Here is a 13,323-nt window from a genome sequence, read left to right on the forward strand (position 1 = left end):
TAAATCATGCAAGTAGAAATAACTCCATGTGTGTGCAGGTATTAAAAAGGAAAAAGCGAATACTGTTAATATGCAATTTTGTTATGAAATAAAAATATTGAATACAGTGTTTCTTTATTACTCAAGAACTCTTTTACCCTGAAATTTATGCATGAGTTTTACATATTGGTCATATCCACTAAACACAGCTGTAGCATTAAAACACCAAATATTGCCTAAATCAGCCCTCTTCTCATCAATGTGGGTTTTTGAAAATAACTCTCAATGCATGATCTTAATTATTTAAATAATATCCACATTTTTGTAGAGTTATAATAACATACATCTCTCTATATATACGTTATGCAATATCTAGTTACATAATTATGTGTCTATATTGATGTGAAAAGCAGTGTGATGCAGAAACTTCGGAGTCAAATTAAAAGTTAATATTGGATAAGAATTTAGCAAATTAAAGCTCAGATATATTCTCTGTATCATGATTAACTCGCAGACAATTTGACCTGAAAGGGTAATATAAGTAAACATTGAATTGTTATACAGCCTAAGAAGACTTGAATTACAAGAATTTTGCTGACACTTCTGTTAACAAACAAATGGCTTCCAGCTTTATAAATTAGTTCTCTGTCACGGGCCACAGGAGTAATTCGCCACATTCTTATTGTACGCTTTCGGTACTTAGTTTTATCACACTCATGCATTATGTTAAAAGATAAACTGAGGCACGTTAAAATTTTCAAGAGTTTATTTCAGCATTCAGATCAGGCAACACCAAACCCAAAGTGGTTAGGAACACTACACCGGCAGGAGAGGTTTTTATAGAGAAGATGTGGAAGCAAACCAAGAAAATTATTTGATTGGTTCTAGCTTAGGGTGGCCTTAGTTTGGAAAGCCAGGTTGGCTGTTTGTAGTTGGTTGTTCTTAAGTTTTATATTCTTAGATTTAACTGCACTGATTCTGGCTTAGGTTTCAGTTTGCTTGCATAGGCTGCTAAGGCATCGGAGCCACCCCAGTCTAATGGCCTTCTTGTTTAATTACTTTAACTATTGTAAGTTTTTTAGTATTATTTTACCGATCTTTTAAACTATATGCATTATTTCCTTTAGGAAGACAGAAAATAACTTGAAATTGGATATATTGTATATATTTATTCGTACTCTCATTTCTAATACCATGCTAAGTAAGTGCTAGTAAATGATTCTTCATGGCATAACGTATTCTTATCTTTCCTAGTTCATCTTGGAGTCAGTGAGTTGTATTTGTAAAATATGTAGCTGGAGAGAGAGTTAGAGAACGTGAGAACAAAAAGAGAAGTTTCTTCTAAATGTGCTAATTTTGCCTTTAGGTCAGTTGCTTGGCTAAAAAACATGTGTGATGAAAAGTCTGGGAGGCCTCAGCCCACCAGCCGGCCATCAGCGTGACTTCCGTCATTCAGGTCAGTCTTTGGCGGAATGATACCATCCTCTGCAGGACCTAGAAAAGTGGTCAGTCCGTCTTGGACGCAGTTCAGCATTCTCCATTGTTCCTTTGCAGGAGATCTCAGCCCATGCAAACTTGTTAGAGGGCAGATGCCCAGAGGTTAGAGCTCCCATACTTTCTTGAGTCGGAGGGTGTTCGTTGCCGAATTTAGCTCTGAGGATTAGTCGTTTTCCATACAACTTTTGTTTAGTATAAAAGTCAAACCTGGTCAGGACTGAATCTACCTCCAGGACTGTGGGAATTTATAGCTCCTGCTCGTGTTCCTCCACACTCTCAGCGCAGCTCCTATAGAACAGCTTCCAATGGGCCAGCCTTGAGGCTAAGGTCATGGCTTCGGAGGCCGACTCCATGAGTTCTAATACTGGCTTCACCATGTCATTGGCTGTACAGTCTTGAGAAATTTATTTTAAAACCCATACCTCTGCTTCTTCATCTGTAAAATGAAAATTGGAGCAGTACCTCTAGCATATGTTTGAATAAAATATATAATGTTTTAAATACAACCGTATTTTTACAGGCAGTCATTTATGGCAAGTAAAAACATGCATAAAACAATCAAACTTGTGTGTTGGGGGTGCGTGTTTGTGTGCATACACAGATACATATGAGAAATCGATGTTTCTAGTACGGAAGTATTATTTTCTGATGGGACCTATGTTTCAGGGTAATATGTAGATAGTTCTTATTTACATTCTAATTATATATTAATCATTAAACCCACAGGGTGTAGGGACTGCAGTGATAAGCATCTGAGTTTGTGTTGCCTTGCTACTTATGCTCCTGCTGCTGAAGGATGTTCATTTTCTCATTTGCTATTGTCACCATTAACTTCATGCTGTCTGCTTTAGATGAGAGTGACTCAGGGTCATTTGGGGACCTTGTAACATAAACATATATCTCACTTCCCTAAATAAATGCAATACTCACTCTGAAGTTGCTACAAATTGTTCTATATAAACTCAACTTTTAAGTTTTGGGTTTTTTTCCCCCTCAATTGGGCTCTCTATTGCTACAAATAAGGAGAGTTTACATTTGGGATATATTTAAGATTTCTTTTTCAGTGAAATGGCTTTGTTTAGAAATAAAGGGCTAATTTGTGAAGTCGTGAATTGCCTTATAAAAGACTCTAATCTGGGCAGGTGGCAGTTAATGTCTTCTCATCTAGTTCACTAAAAAGTTGTTCTCAAACATTTTCTTTTTTCTTTTATATAGTATATGAGATAGATGGAGGGATTTTTGGTAGCTGGTAGAATAGTCTGTGATCGGACTAATTTTGTCAGGGTGTATAAGGAAGCAAGATGACCAAATATTGCCCTAGATTTTCCTAATATTTATAACTTATTTGTTTGCTAATTCAGGTAATATGCAGTTAATCAGGGACTATTAGCCACTAAAGCAATCTGATGCCGTCTTTTAGAGATTATTGGAAAAAATGTTTAGCTGAATTGTGCTATTACTGAGGTCATGTTGCTGGTTTATAGTTGAGCCTGGACCATAACACAGGTCGCCATGGTGATAGTGCCAACGCAATAAGACCTGTTTGACAGAAGGGCTTGAGCAGACCTGGGAATGCCCTGGCAATATGGTCAATAAGAAAGAAATAAAAGCCGATTTTCTCTTCTAAGAAAAAAGTTGATAGTGAAAAATGCAAAAATATATACAGACAGGCTCATTTGAATATTATTAAATCTATCACAGAAAACACTGAACTTGCATTAATTAAATATGAATATATTGCTATACCTCTCAATATGTGGATATTGATATGGAGATATATACATTTAATACTCAAAATAACCTTAGAAATTATATGTTATAATTCTATTTCCATTTTACAGATAAGGAACTTAAGTAAGGACTGGTTAACTTAATTTTTTTATATCCAGCTTTGCAGAGCCAGATCTTTTTTGCTCACTGATACGGTGCATACTCAATAAGTATTTGTGAAATGGAGAAACAGCTCATAGAGCTGCATCAGAATGCAAACCGGTCTCCTGTTTCCCTCAATATTCCTGTTCTTTCTAATGTACTGTTTTGCTTTCATTTGGAAACATGTACCAGAAAGAGAAAGAATCTCGACTGATGGTGTTATTCAAGACTTCGTGCATTAGTTGATACAGTATGCCTGGTTGGGCTACTTCAGTCAAAGCTGTTCTGTATAGTACTTCACAGAGGACCATGCACATATACGCACATCATATGATGACAATGAGTGTAACTATCTAGCGAACAAATAGAAAACTTTTGTTTACGGAAGACATTATAAACCACACTTTGTAGAAGGCCAAAACCAGTCCACAACAGCAATATGATGACAGTTACCAACATATAATTGCTAGATATGTCAGGCCGATATGCAGAAAATAATAAACACAAGTACTTACTTAGTAAATGTGTTTTTTTTTTAACCAGCTGTATAAGCGTGAATACTACTGGCAATATTATAGCAAAACTAAGCACTTTATAGGTCTTTATATGTGTTGCTATCATTATTTATTTAACCCTCAAAATCTCTGTGCTATACAAATTTGTGTTACCATTCCCTTAATTATAGAAGATAAACATGAGATGTAAAGGGCAAAGAGATCTATCAGAATGGTTCAGATACAAAAAGGAGATTAGAGAGTAAAATAGCTATTCTAACCAATCAGCCTGCTGTAATGGATGTCTGATTGAAGGTGTTTATGTAGTCAGGAAAGATACTTAGTTTAAAATCATTTACAAAGTATTCCAGATCTTTCCATAATACAGTCAGAAACTTGATCAATATCTGAAATTAATTTGTCATAATTTAGAGTAACATCAACACTCTTCTGGTACCATCTTCTAGCCTTCTGACTCATAAATATTGTAGAAGGAGAATTATAACCATACAGACATTATCAAAACGGTTATAAATTTGTCAAGCCAATTCTTTTTCTGTGTCACTTTCACTTTTTTTGGCATAAGTATAGATTTTTTTCACATGTGTAATCAATAAAAGGAATACCATTTTGCTTTTGTCATAAAAATTATTTTCATATGTTAGTGGGTGTAAACATTTTATTGATTAATATGTCATGTTTCAGTAAAATATCCTAGTTTTTTGAAAGTTTATTTTTGTGACTTGTTTTTTTCTTGTCTTTCTAGTAATACTGCAATGCATATGTTTGAATATCGTATTCTATTATTTTAAGACATCCTAGGATGGGAACACTAGGTTAAAGGCTAGGAATGTTTCCATGGATCTTGATACATAGTGCTAAGTACATGACAAAATAATTATTCTAATTTATATTTTCACTATGGATATAGGTTTCACAATAAACATAAAACATGTACAATATGATTTAAAATATAATATCTGATAATATAGTCAGTATGTTGTTTACCTTTTATGTCTTTTCCTAGTAGGGATATAAATTTTATGTTTTCTTCTAGTCTGACTTTCTGAATTTCTAATAGCTTATTACCCCATCTATATTGTATGCAAGTAAAAGTTCTATTCATTTGCTGAAATCCTCCATCTTATGATCTAATTTTTTAAGATAGTAACCACAATTATTTTTAAGCCTGTCTGATAATTCTCATGTTGAATCATCCGTGAGTCTGTTTCTATTGTTCATCTGTTTTTTCCTATTATTTATTCAAACAAGCCAAGCATTCATCTCTCCCCAAACTATTTTCCTGTTGTTTTCTTTGCTACATTCTTTTCCTTTGTCTTTCATTTTTGCCTGGTTCACTCCTACTCATCCGTTTTGTCTCACAAACTTTGAGTAATTTATTCATTCCACAAATGTAGAAGAGCATTTTACTTAAAAGTACATTAAAATATTATTTCCAAAGATTCCTTTCCTAATTCTCCAGTAATAATTATCTCCCACTATTCTGTTCAATAACATCTTTTTTTCTTTACTAAAATTTATTATAATCTATAAATTATAAATTTATTTTTGTTTTCATTGGTTTAATGTCCAATTTTCATCAACACCAACCCTATTTTATCATGTCTTACATTTTCGCTATCTACTTATTAATATCCTATCATAATATCCTATTATATCCTGTTATATCATATCCTATTATAATATCCTAGCATAAATTATTTATTTTTCGTGTGTGATGTTAGTTCACTGGTTAATAAAATGAGACATAGGAAGAGTCCATTTTGTGTGTGTGTGTGTGGTTTTGGTTTTTTTTTTTTTTGAGGAAGATTAGCCCTCAGCTAACTACTGCAAGTCCTCCTCTTTTTGCTGAGGAAGCCTGGCCCTGAGCTAACATCCGTGCCCATCTTCCTCTACTTTATATGTGGGACGCCTGCCACAGCATGACTGCCAAGGAGTGCCATGTCCGCACCCGGGATCAGGGCCGGCGAAGCCCGGGCCGCCAGAAGGGAACGTGCGAACTTAACCGCTGCGCCACCGGGCCGGACCCAGAAAGAGTCCATTTTTGTATGTCTGTATTTCAATACAACTTTTGCTGTGACTATATTAATAATATGAACATTATCTTAATTAATATACATATTGGGCCCAAAGGTTTTCAGCGTGGAGATCAAGATTCCTAAATTCAGCTGAACGCATATATAAAATGTTATTTTTCTTTAAGTTTGTAACAAGTTAAGTAACTAATTATCACTACTATGAGAAATGAGGTACTGTTAAACCATGATAAGTAAATTGAAAAGGGAGAAAAGGTCCTTTATTTTGAAAAACATGATTCGAGGTTTCTCTTCATGTTGAAATTGAATTATGCACATCATTAAAATGTGTCTTGATGAGTACATTATTTTTAAACGTGCATGCATGTATTGTGTGGTTTCAGTGTGTATGCGTGTGTGGAGGAGAAAGCAGGCACAACATGTTAATTTTGCCTTTTTACCATTTAAGAGTGAAGTTAGGAAGTTTAGGAATTGGTGAATGAGAATGGGAAGAGGTTTACATATTGAGAATAAAGTGAGCATAGTACCATGACATGCTGATGCCAGAGTAGAGGAAGATCAGAAGGTTAGTGGAATGTTATGTTTTGTTTTTGCTTTTTACTTATTATTTTTGTTTGCTTACATGTTTGGTTGGTTTATTTATTTATTTGCATGGTGTATGCTTTCTGTTCCCAATATCTATCATAACTCCTTATTCTATTTACACTGCTAACATAAATAATCCCCTGTAATCTAGTAGTTTAACAGAGCTTTAGAGTCCTGGGTTCTGGTCAGAAGAAGGAGAGAGAGACCTTTTATCTTGACTCCCTGGACCTGGAAGTGATCCATATCAATTCTGCTTAGAGTCCATGGTGAGGATTGGTTACACGGTCCCCACCTGAATGCAAGGTGTGCCTTGGCGGGGCCGCCATTTTTTAGTGGTGACTTTATACTTCAGAAGAGATGCGCACGTTATTTTTCCTCCCACTTTCAATACATGTTTTCTAATAAGCTATTCCCAACACCACTTCAGGGGTAGAAAAGATGACCTTTATGTAAACCACCCAGGGAGTCTCAAGCCTCTGGGCACAGAAAGTTATTCAAGAGTGGGAAAAAAAAGACTGCACCGGAGTCACTGCATGCAATGCGACATTTACTATTGGTTCTTGAATCTTAATGCACATGGTACTAGAATTACTGGAGCTATCTTGAAACCAGAATCAGAATGGAAATAACACATTGGAAGTTAGGCCTGAGAAGTGGACCAAAGGATCCAGTGATACCTCTAATTTCTGGATCAAGCTGTGTCTAGCTATAGAATTCTCTTTGGCGTGATGTAAAATAATTTTCCACTTTATTTTCATTCAATTTGGGTTGAGATTTCTTTCACTTGTAATTTTTAATTTCTTAACTGACACAGCCTTTTAATTTTCATTAAGGAGAACATACTATTTTAGGAAAGAAAGAAGTTATTGAAGGTATTGAAAGTAACATTGTGATAATAGAAATTGATTGAGTACTTGATTGAACCAGGTCATCACTAACATTTAAGTGTTCAAACTAGTTCACTTTTTGAGCAATAAATATGTAGACCACTAGGCATGATGGTATGCTGGTAAATGTTTGACAAGTGGCTCTCCAACTATTGTTCCAACATGAATACTACCTGATATTTTTGTTTCTATTAATGGGTAAGACAAAAGTGAAACAACAAAGACATATGTTGGAATTTCACTTGTTTGTCAACGATGTGAGTGACTTCTTTGCTCAATCAGATAATAGATATCAAAGACTGGAAGAATATTTCTCAACTTTTGTGTTATTTATAATTAAATGGCTACAGACAGAGAACTTTTAAGTCTAATCTGTATTACTAATATTTTCTTCATCACTTTCTTAAGTCTAGACGCTCAACAAAACAATAAATCATGCTTTAAATTTTGGCTTTTGCTGATTTCCTTGGTGTAAATACTCCTACCATGGTCAGTGTCAAATTATCAAGTGAGGTCACTGAATGTTCTTTGAGATAACAAAAAATCCTGTTATATATACTTAGTTCATGAAGTCTCAATTTAGTAAATGAAAGTAGTAAGTCCACCATATTAATCAACACCTCATATCTCATGAAGCGTGAGCATTCTCCCCCTGTTCCAGTGTAGGACCAGATGGAAGTGGGCCATCCATTACCTAGGAAAATAAAGGAAGTGTAGTCAGCTTCCCTCATTCTTGCTTACCTCTTCCTACACTAACTCACCTCTTCCTACACTTACTCGCTACTGTTTCTGACCTTTCCGGGAAACTTGTTTTGACTGGTACAATTGTAAAAGGGTTTTTTGATTTCTGGGCCTAGCAGATGTCAAAAGATATTTCTCTTTCTTGTGGGCGCATTGATAAATCTTTAATAGCCACATTAGGAATAATGCACAAAATTTCCCATGACAAAGATCACACATTTTTTCTTCATCTCTATGATGCATGTCCAAACTTGATTGGCTTCTGTTTGTTTTTTTTTTTTGTCGATTTGTTTCAGTAGTGCACTTACACAGACTCTTACTATTGGGGGTATCACCAGGATTTAAAATGGCTTCAAGCTGACTCTCTCTCTCTCTTCTCATAGCCCTCCTCTCTTCCATGGAAAACTCTTGCATGTACTTTTATCCAGACCAACACTGAAAGTGAAAGCCAATCCCAACACTACTTTAACTCTTCTTTGCTTTGACAAACACATCTCTTACCCTCTGGATTTCTCAGACAGGAATCAGATACCATTCCATAGTGCTGGGCTCACAACTGGAAACACACATCAAGCTCGTCAAGGAGCCTGTAGAAATCCCTTGCCGTAGAATTAAACTGAGGAGCTGACATACCCCTCCTTCCCTTGGGTGAAAGGTGTGTGTGTGTTTGTGCATGTGCACACATGTGTAAGTGATACCAGGATACCTCATTCCAAAGAAATCTTCCCCACAACATTCTTTGTCACACCCAACTCTCTTGATCCGTTTATGTCCTCGCAGTGTGTTCAGGAGACCTGTAATTGATATTTTACAACATCTTTTGTAAATTGTGCCTATGATCTAGTATCTACTTTGGAATACAGTGTCTACTAAATCTTAGTACTTCAAACGAAACTTGCATTTGAGCTGGTTATTGCAGCATAAGTGTGGGTAGCATCATGAGATTTTTCCAATCCACTATCAAAAGCTGTTCTCATATCTTGTATTCAAACCAAGGAAAATTTATATATATCTCACATGTACCTCACATTCATCATATTTAAAAAATTAGCAAATACAAATAGATAAAAAATCATAAAAGATGAAATAAAATACATCCAAAATCCATCTCCCAGGAAAATCAGGTCTGTATATTTTATTCTGGCCTCATGCAAATAAAAAAATGTACAGAAATAGATTCCCTGTCATCCTCTTCTAGTACTTGCGTTCTCTGCCCCACCCTCCTTCCTTTGTACATTACACATTCGCTATAAGCAAGTACAAACCACTTTAATTTTAATGGCAGCATGTGTTCTATTTCATGAATATATTAATTTTCCTTAACTAATTCTCTGTCATTGAGTATTTAGGTGGGGTTTTTGTTTTTATGTAAACTACACTACTATGAACGAATTATATGTGTATCGTTTATGTTTATTTCCTTAGAAAGGTATACCTCTTTCATTAACCAAATAAAATTGCCTCTTTTGGTGTTCATTTGCATTTTAATAGGTATTAAGCCTTAAGCCAAAGACACACATTTCTAAAATAGAAATTCAGGTATCAGTTAATGGGAAAGGGATATATTTGGGGGACAAATTACCCCTTTCTGTTCCTTGAGAAATCTTAGTAATTACACGATTGCCTGTGACTGCCTATTCATAAATCTGAGTCAAATGATATATGTTATTCATGTGATAAGCCCTCCATGCTTATTAATATTCTGGCAGATAATACAAAACCAAAAAATATTTCTAAAAATATTTCCAGTGGTCCACAGCAACTCTAAATGCTTGTGTAAAATTTATTTGAACTTCTCACACCTGCTTAATTAGGTTAGCAACTTACCTAACAGTCTTTCTCTGTACTACATTGTATTGTTCTTCTGGATTGTTCCAGAATTTATTATCTGCCAGAGGATTATGAAATAAACAAGTAGAGAAACAAAATGGAGGTGATGCATTCTATTATTTTTTTCAAAGTTCAGTACAAGTTCAAGGAAAGTGTGTGTGGGCTTTTAAAAATACATGTCTCAGGTATTTCATCATTTCATCCTTCCTAATTCTAAGGATATTCTGCAAATTTTAGAAATACAGAGATGATGTAGAGCTCACATGTTTTTGTTTTCTTGAAATTACAGATTATGAAAGTGACTTGCATAAGAAAAAAACTGCATTACAAATGTAGACAAGTTTAAGAAGTGACAGCACTAAGGATGTCAAAGTGGAATTCTATCCTTATCTAACATTTAGTTTCTCTTAGTTACCTTCACATTTAGTAATATAGTATTATAGAAACCGCTTTAAGACTAAAAATGTGCACCTTTAGAAAATAATGATCTAGACTGTTTGATAAAATGTGCATAATGGCAGAATATGTTTTATTATCGGGGTTGGAAATTTAAAAATTAGACCTAAAAATGTTAGATGTAACTATCTTTAAAAACGATCAAATTACATTTTTCCCTTGGGTAAGTTTGTTCCTCTATGTGATTTTCTTTAAAAATGTAAATAAGTAAAACAAACCAACAGCAAGAAAAACAAACCTCAAGTTATTTCTATTGTTGAGAAAACATAAGAAATCTCTTGTGATATGTGCAGCGGAAAAAAACATTTCACGTCAAGGCAACTTTTAAAAACTACTACCTGCATAATATTTAGAGAAGCAGTATTTTACTTAATATTTAATATCACCGAATGGAACACCTTGGCATAAACCTTTTATAATTTGTGTTATTGGAGAGAAAAAAGTGATCCTGTGCCTTTAATTCCCCTTTCTGAGAGAGAGAAGGCTGCACACCACTGACAGCCTCACTTGTTCCCGTCTTTAATGTGCAATCTGTTTTCTCCAGCGGAGGGCACTCAGTGTATCACAAACTCAAGCATTAGCACCAACAAGCTCTGAGCATCATCAGTCTCTGGAAAGCCTTCTGAATTAGACAAGAGCTGCCTCTCAGCACAGCTACAAAACACTTTAAACCTGACCAGCTAAATGGATAAACCTAGCCTGCACAGCTTTTAAACTGGGGTCTCATACAGCACAGGAGGCCTACTTGCTTCAAGAACTGAAAATCCAGAGGATGAATTGCTTTATCTGGGAATGGCAAAAGCCAGCACAATAAGGAATGCCAGGTATTCTGAAGATTTTCTTTTTTTTTCCTCTTTTTTTTTTACAGAGAAGTTGGTTACCTTCGAGATGGGCTGTAGCTCTTTTGCACAGATTGCCAATTACTGCTGATGGGTCTCTGGTGAATTACACAATGGTCCTCAGAGCCTAGAGGCCCACCCCCTCCCCCCCAAGGCTTCCTTCTCCCTGCCCCCCCCCCATCCTACCCCATGCTGGGATTTTTTTTTTTCCTATATGTATATATATTTTTTCGCCTGTCCTCTTCGGGGAAGTTTGTATGGGGCTTCTCGCTCACATGCGGGATCAGAATGGTGTGAATGACAACCGCACTGTGTCATGAAGGTGGCGGTGGTTTCAGCCCGAGAGACCAAATAAGAAGAAAGCTGAGAGAGGGGGGCAACGTTTTTGGATGACAAAGGATGGGTAAGTGAACTTTTGTTGTTTCCTTCTTAGCAAAGCTGATCCTCTTGGCTTCCTATCCTCAGTCATGGCATTAGCTGATAAAAGACGGAGAAACAGGCAAAAAGCAGCAGCCTCTGAGTTTGCCAGTTGACTCACTGTAGTTGCTATTATATTTTTAGATCATTTTCCTCTTTGTAGTTTTTTTTTTTAATCCATGAATGCATAACACGGACTTAAACAGACTCTAGAGGAATATCTTTAAGACTGTCTCTACCGTATGCGTATCCACAGCTTGGGAATTGAGCATGAGATAAATGTTGTGTTTGCTTCTATTTCTTGATAATATTAACAAGCTTGTATTTCTGGTTGCCGTCAGGAAGATTGTTCCCACTTTACTGCGTGTGTGGAGGGGTGGGGTCGTTACTTTATCAGAGGTCGCCCAAGGGCTTGTTTTATCTTTGAAGCTGTATCCTGAACACAGCTTCCAAATTTCCAGCAGTCATTTGCCAGTCTTATTTTTTCAAGTGTGACTGGCTTTTTCCCCCCCTTTCTCCTGTCTGGGAGAGCTGGAATGTATTTCAATGAGTCTGTAGCTGGCAAGAGGACAGAGAGCAAGATCGGGGTTCAAATAAAAAAAAAAATACTTAACTGGTTGAGTCAAAGAAGGAGAGTTTTTTGATTAGGGGTTTGGCTGATTGCCTCCTGGTTAAAAATATGAATTTTTAAGAGAAATGAAGAAACTGCAGCACACGATAGGATATTTTTTCCCCACCGCTAAGATATAATAAATCTGCTGTTGACAGAGGAAAGAAGTCCCTTAACATGCTGTGACTTGGAAATGCAGCGTGAGTGCCAATAGATTGCAACTTTGCAGGTTTTCTGAAGTTAATGGCGGTAGGGGAGAGAAAAAAGTGAGTGAGAAATTTGAGCAAGTTGGCGTGGAGGGGAGGGGGATAACCAGTCTGCTTCTCTCCTTGTTTATCCCTGAAATGTACAAAAGCAGCTGTGTGAAAAATAACAGCAAAACTGACACTACCCAAGATTATTTCGCCCTGCATGCAAATGTTTAATTCGAATTTGATGGTCTTAACTTTGGAGTGTCCTGTGTTACCACTAGTTAGGGCTCTGAGCAGATGTATGACTGGGCAGGACAGCCACAGTAGGTAGCTCTTCCTGACTGTTGAGAGCATGTATGCTTATGAACACATGGAGAGTACCTCACCCTGTTATTAGTCTTCATACCATGCTTCATCAGCTGTCTATACTAGTCCCAATGCCATTTTTTCAGAGCTCATATATTGTGATTTCATTATGCAATAAGGATTCAATTTCAGGCAGGGCAAACTTGGGTTACCTTGACAGCTTACTGAAGCTCCTTTGCCAAATCACAGCCTGTTTGCTAAACTCAGAAGGACATACAAGTGTGGGGCTTAGTAAGTCACATTTTTGCCATTACCAAGAGAATTAGAACTCTTCCTTTTGGTACTGGCGTTCAACAGAGTGACTAGCCAGATATTACCATTATTAAAATATGGGCATTAAGTGATAAGATAGTCTCTGTGCTTTTCAGTGTTGATCTACATAGGAACTCTTGAAACTCAGGAGGGCTTTTCTTAGTTCTCTGGCACACTGGTGATTTGACAATCGAGGAAAGAATGAAACCTAAATAGCAAATGTGCAACACTGAAGAAAACAAGACTTTAG

The 13,323-nt window shown here is 36.2% G+C and overlaps 1 protein-coding gene across 5 annotated transcripts in view; it reads left to right on the forward strand.

The window, feature by feature from the left end:
* LRRTM4 (leucine rich repeat transmembrane neuronal 4) overlaps nt 1–13,323 on the forward strand; it is a 751,667-nt gene that overhangs the window by 13,896 nt on the left and 724,448 nt on the right. Inside the window, exons 2-4 of one of the 5 annotated variants that reach the window (XM_070573735.1) lie at nt 1,346–1,435; nt 10,943–11,222; nt 11,560–11,640. In XM_070573735.1, the coding sequence (XP_070429836.1) occupies nt 11,637–11,640 (4 nt within the window). In that variant the 5' untranslated portion in view covers nt 1,346–1,435; nt 10,943–11,222; nt 11,560–11,636. Of the gene's footprint in view, nt 1–1,345; nt 1,436–10,942; nt 11,641–13,323 lie in introns of those variants that run through there. The other 4 variants (XM_070573733.1, XM_070573734.1, XM_070573732.1 and 1 more) reach the window with 4 other exon arrangements.

Source organism: Equus przewalskii, chromosome 14 (assembly GCF_037783145.1).
Source record: "Equus przewalskii isolate Varuska chromosome 14, EquPr2, whole genome shotgun sequence".
NCBI lineage: Eukaryota > Metazoa > Chordata > Mammalia > Perissodactyla > Equidae > Equus > Equus przewalskii.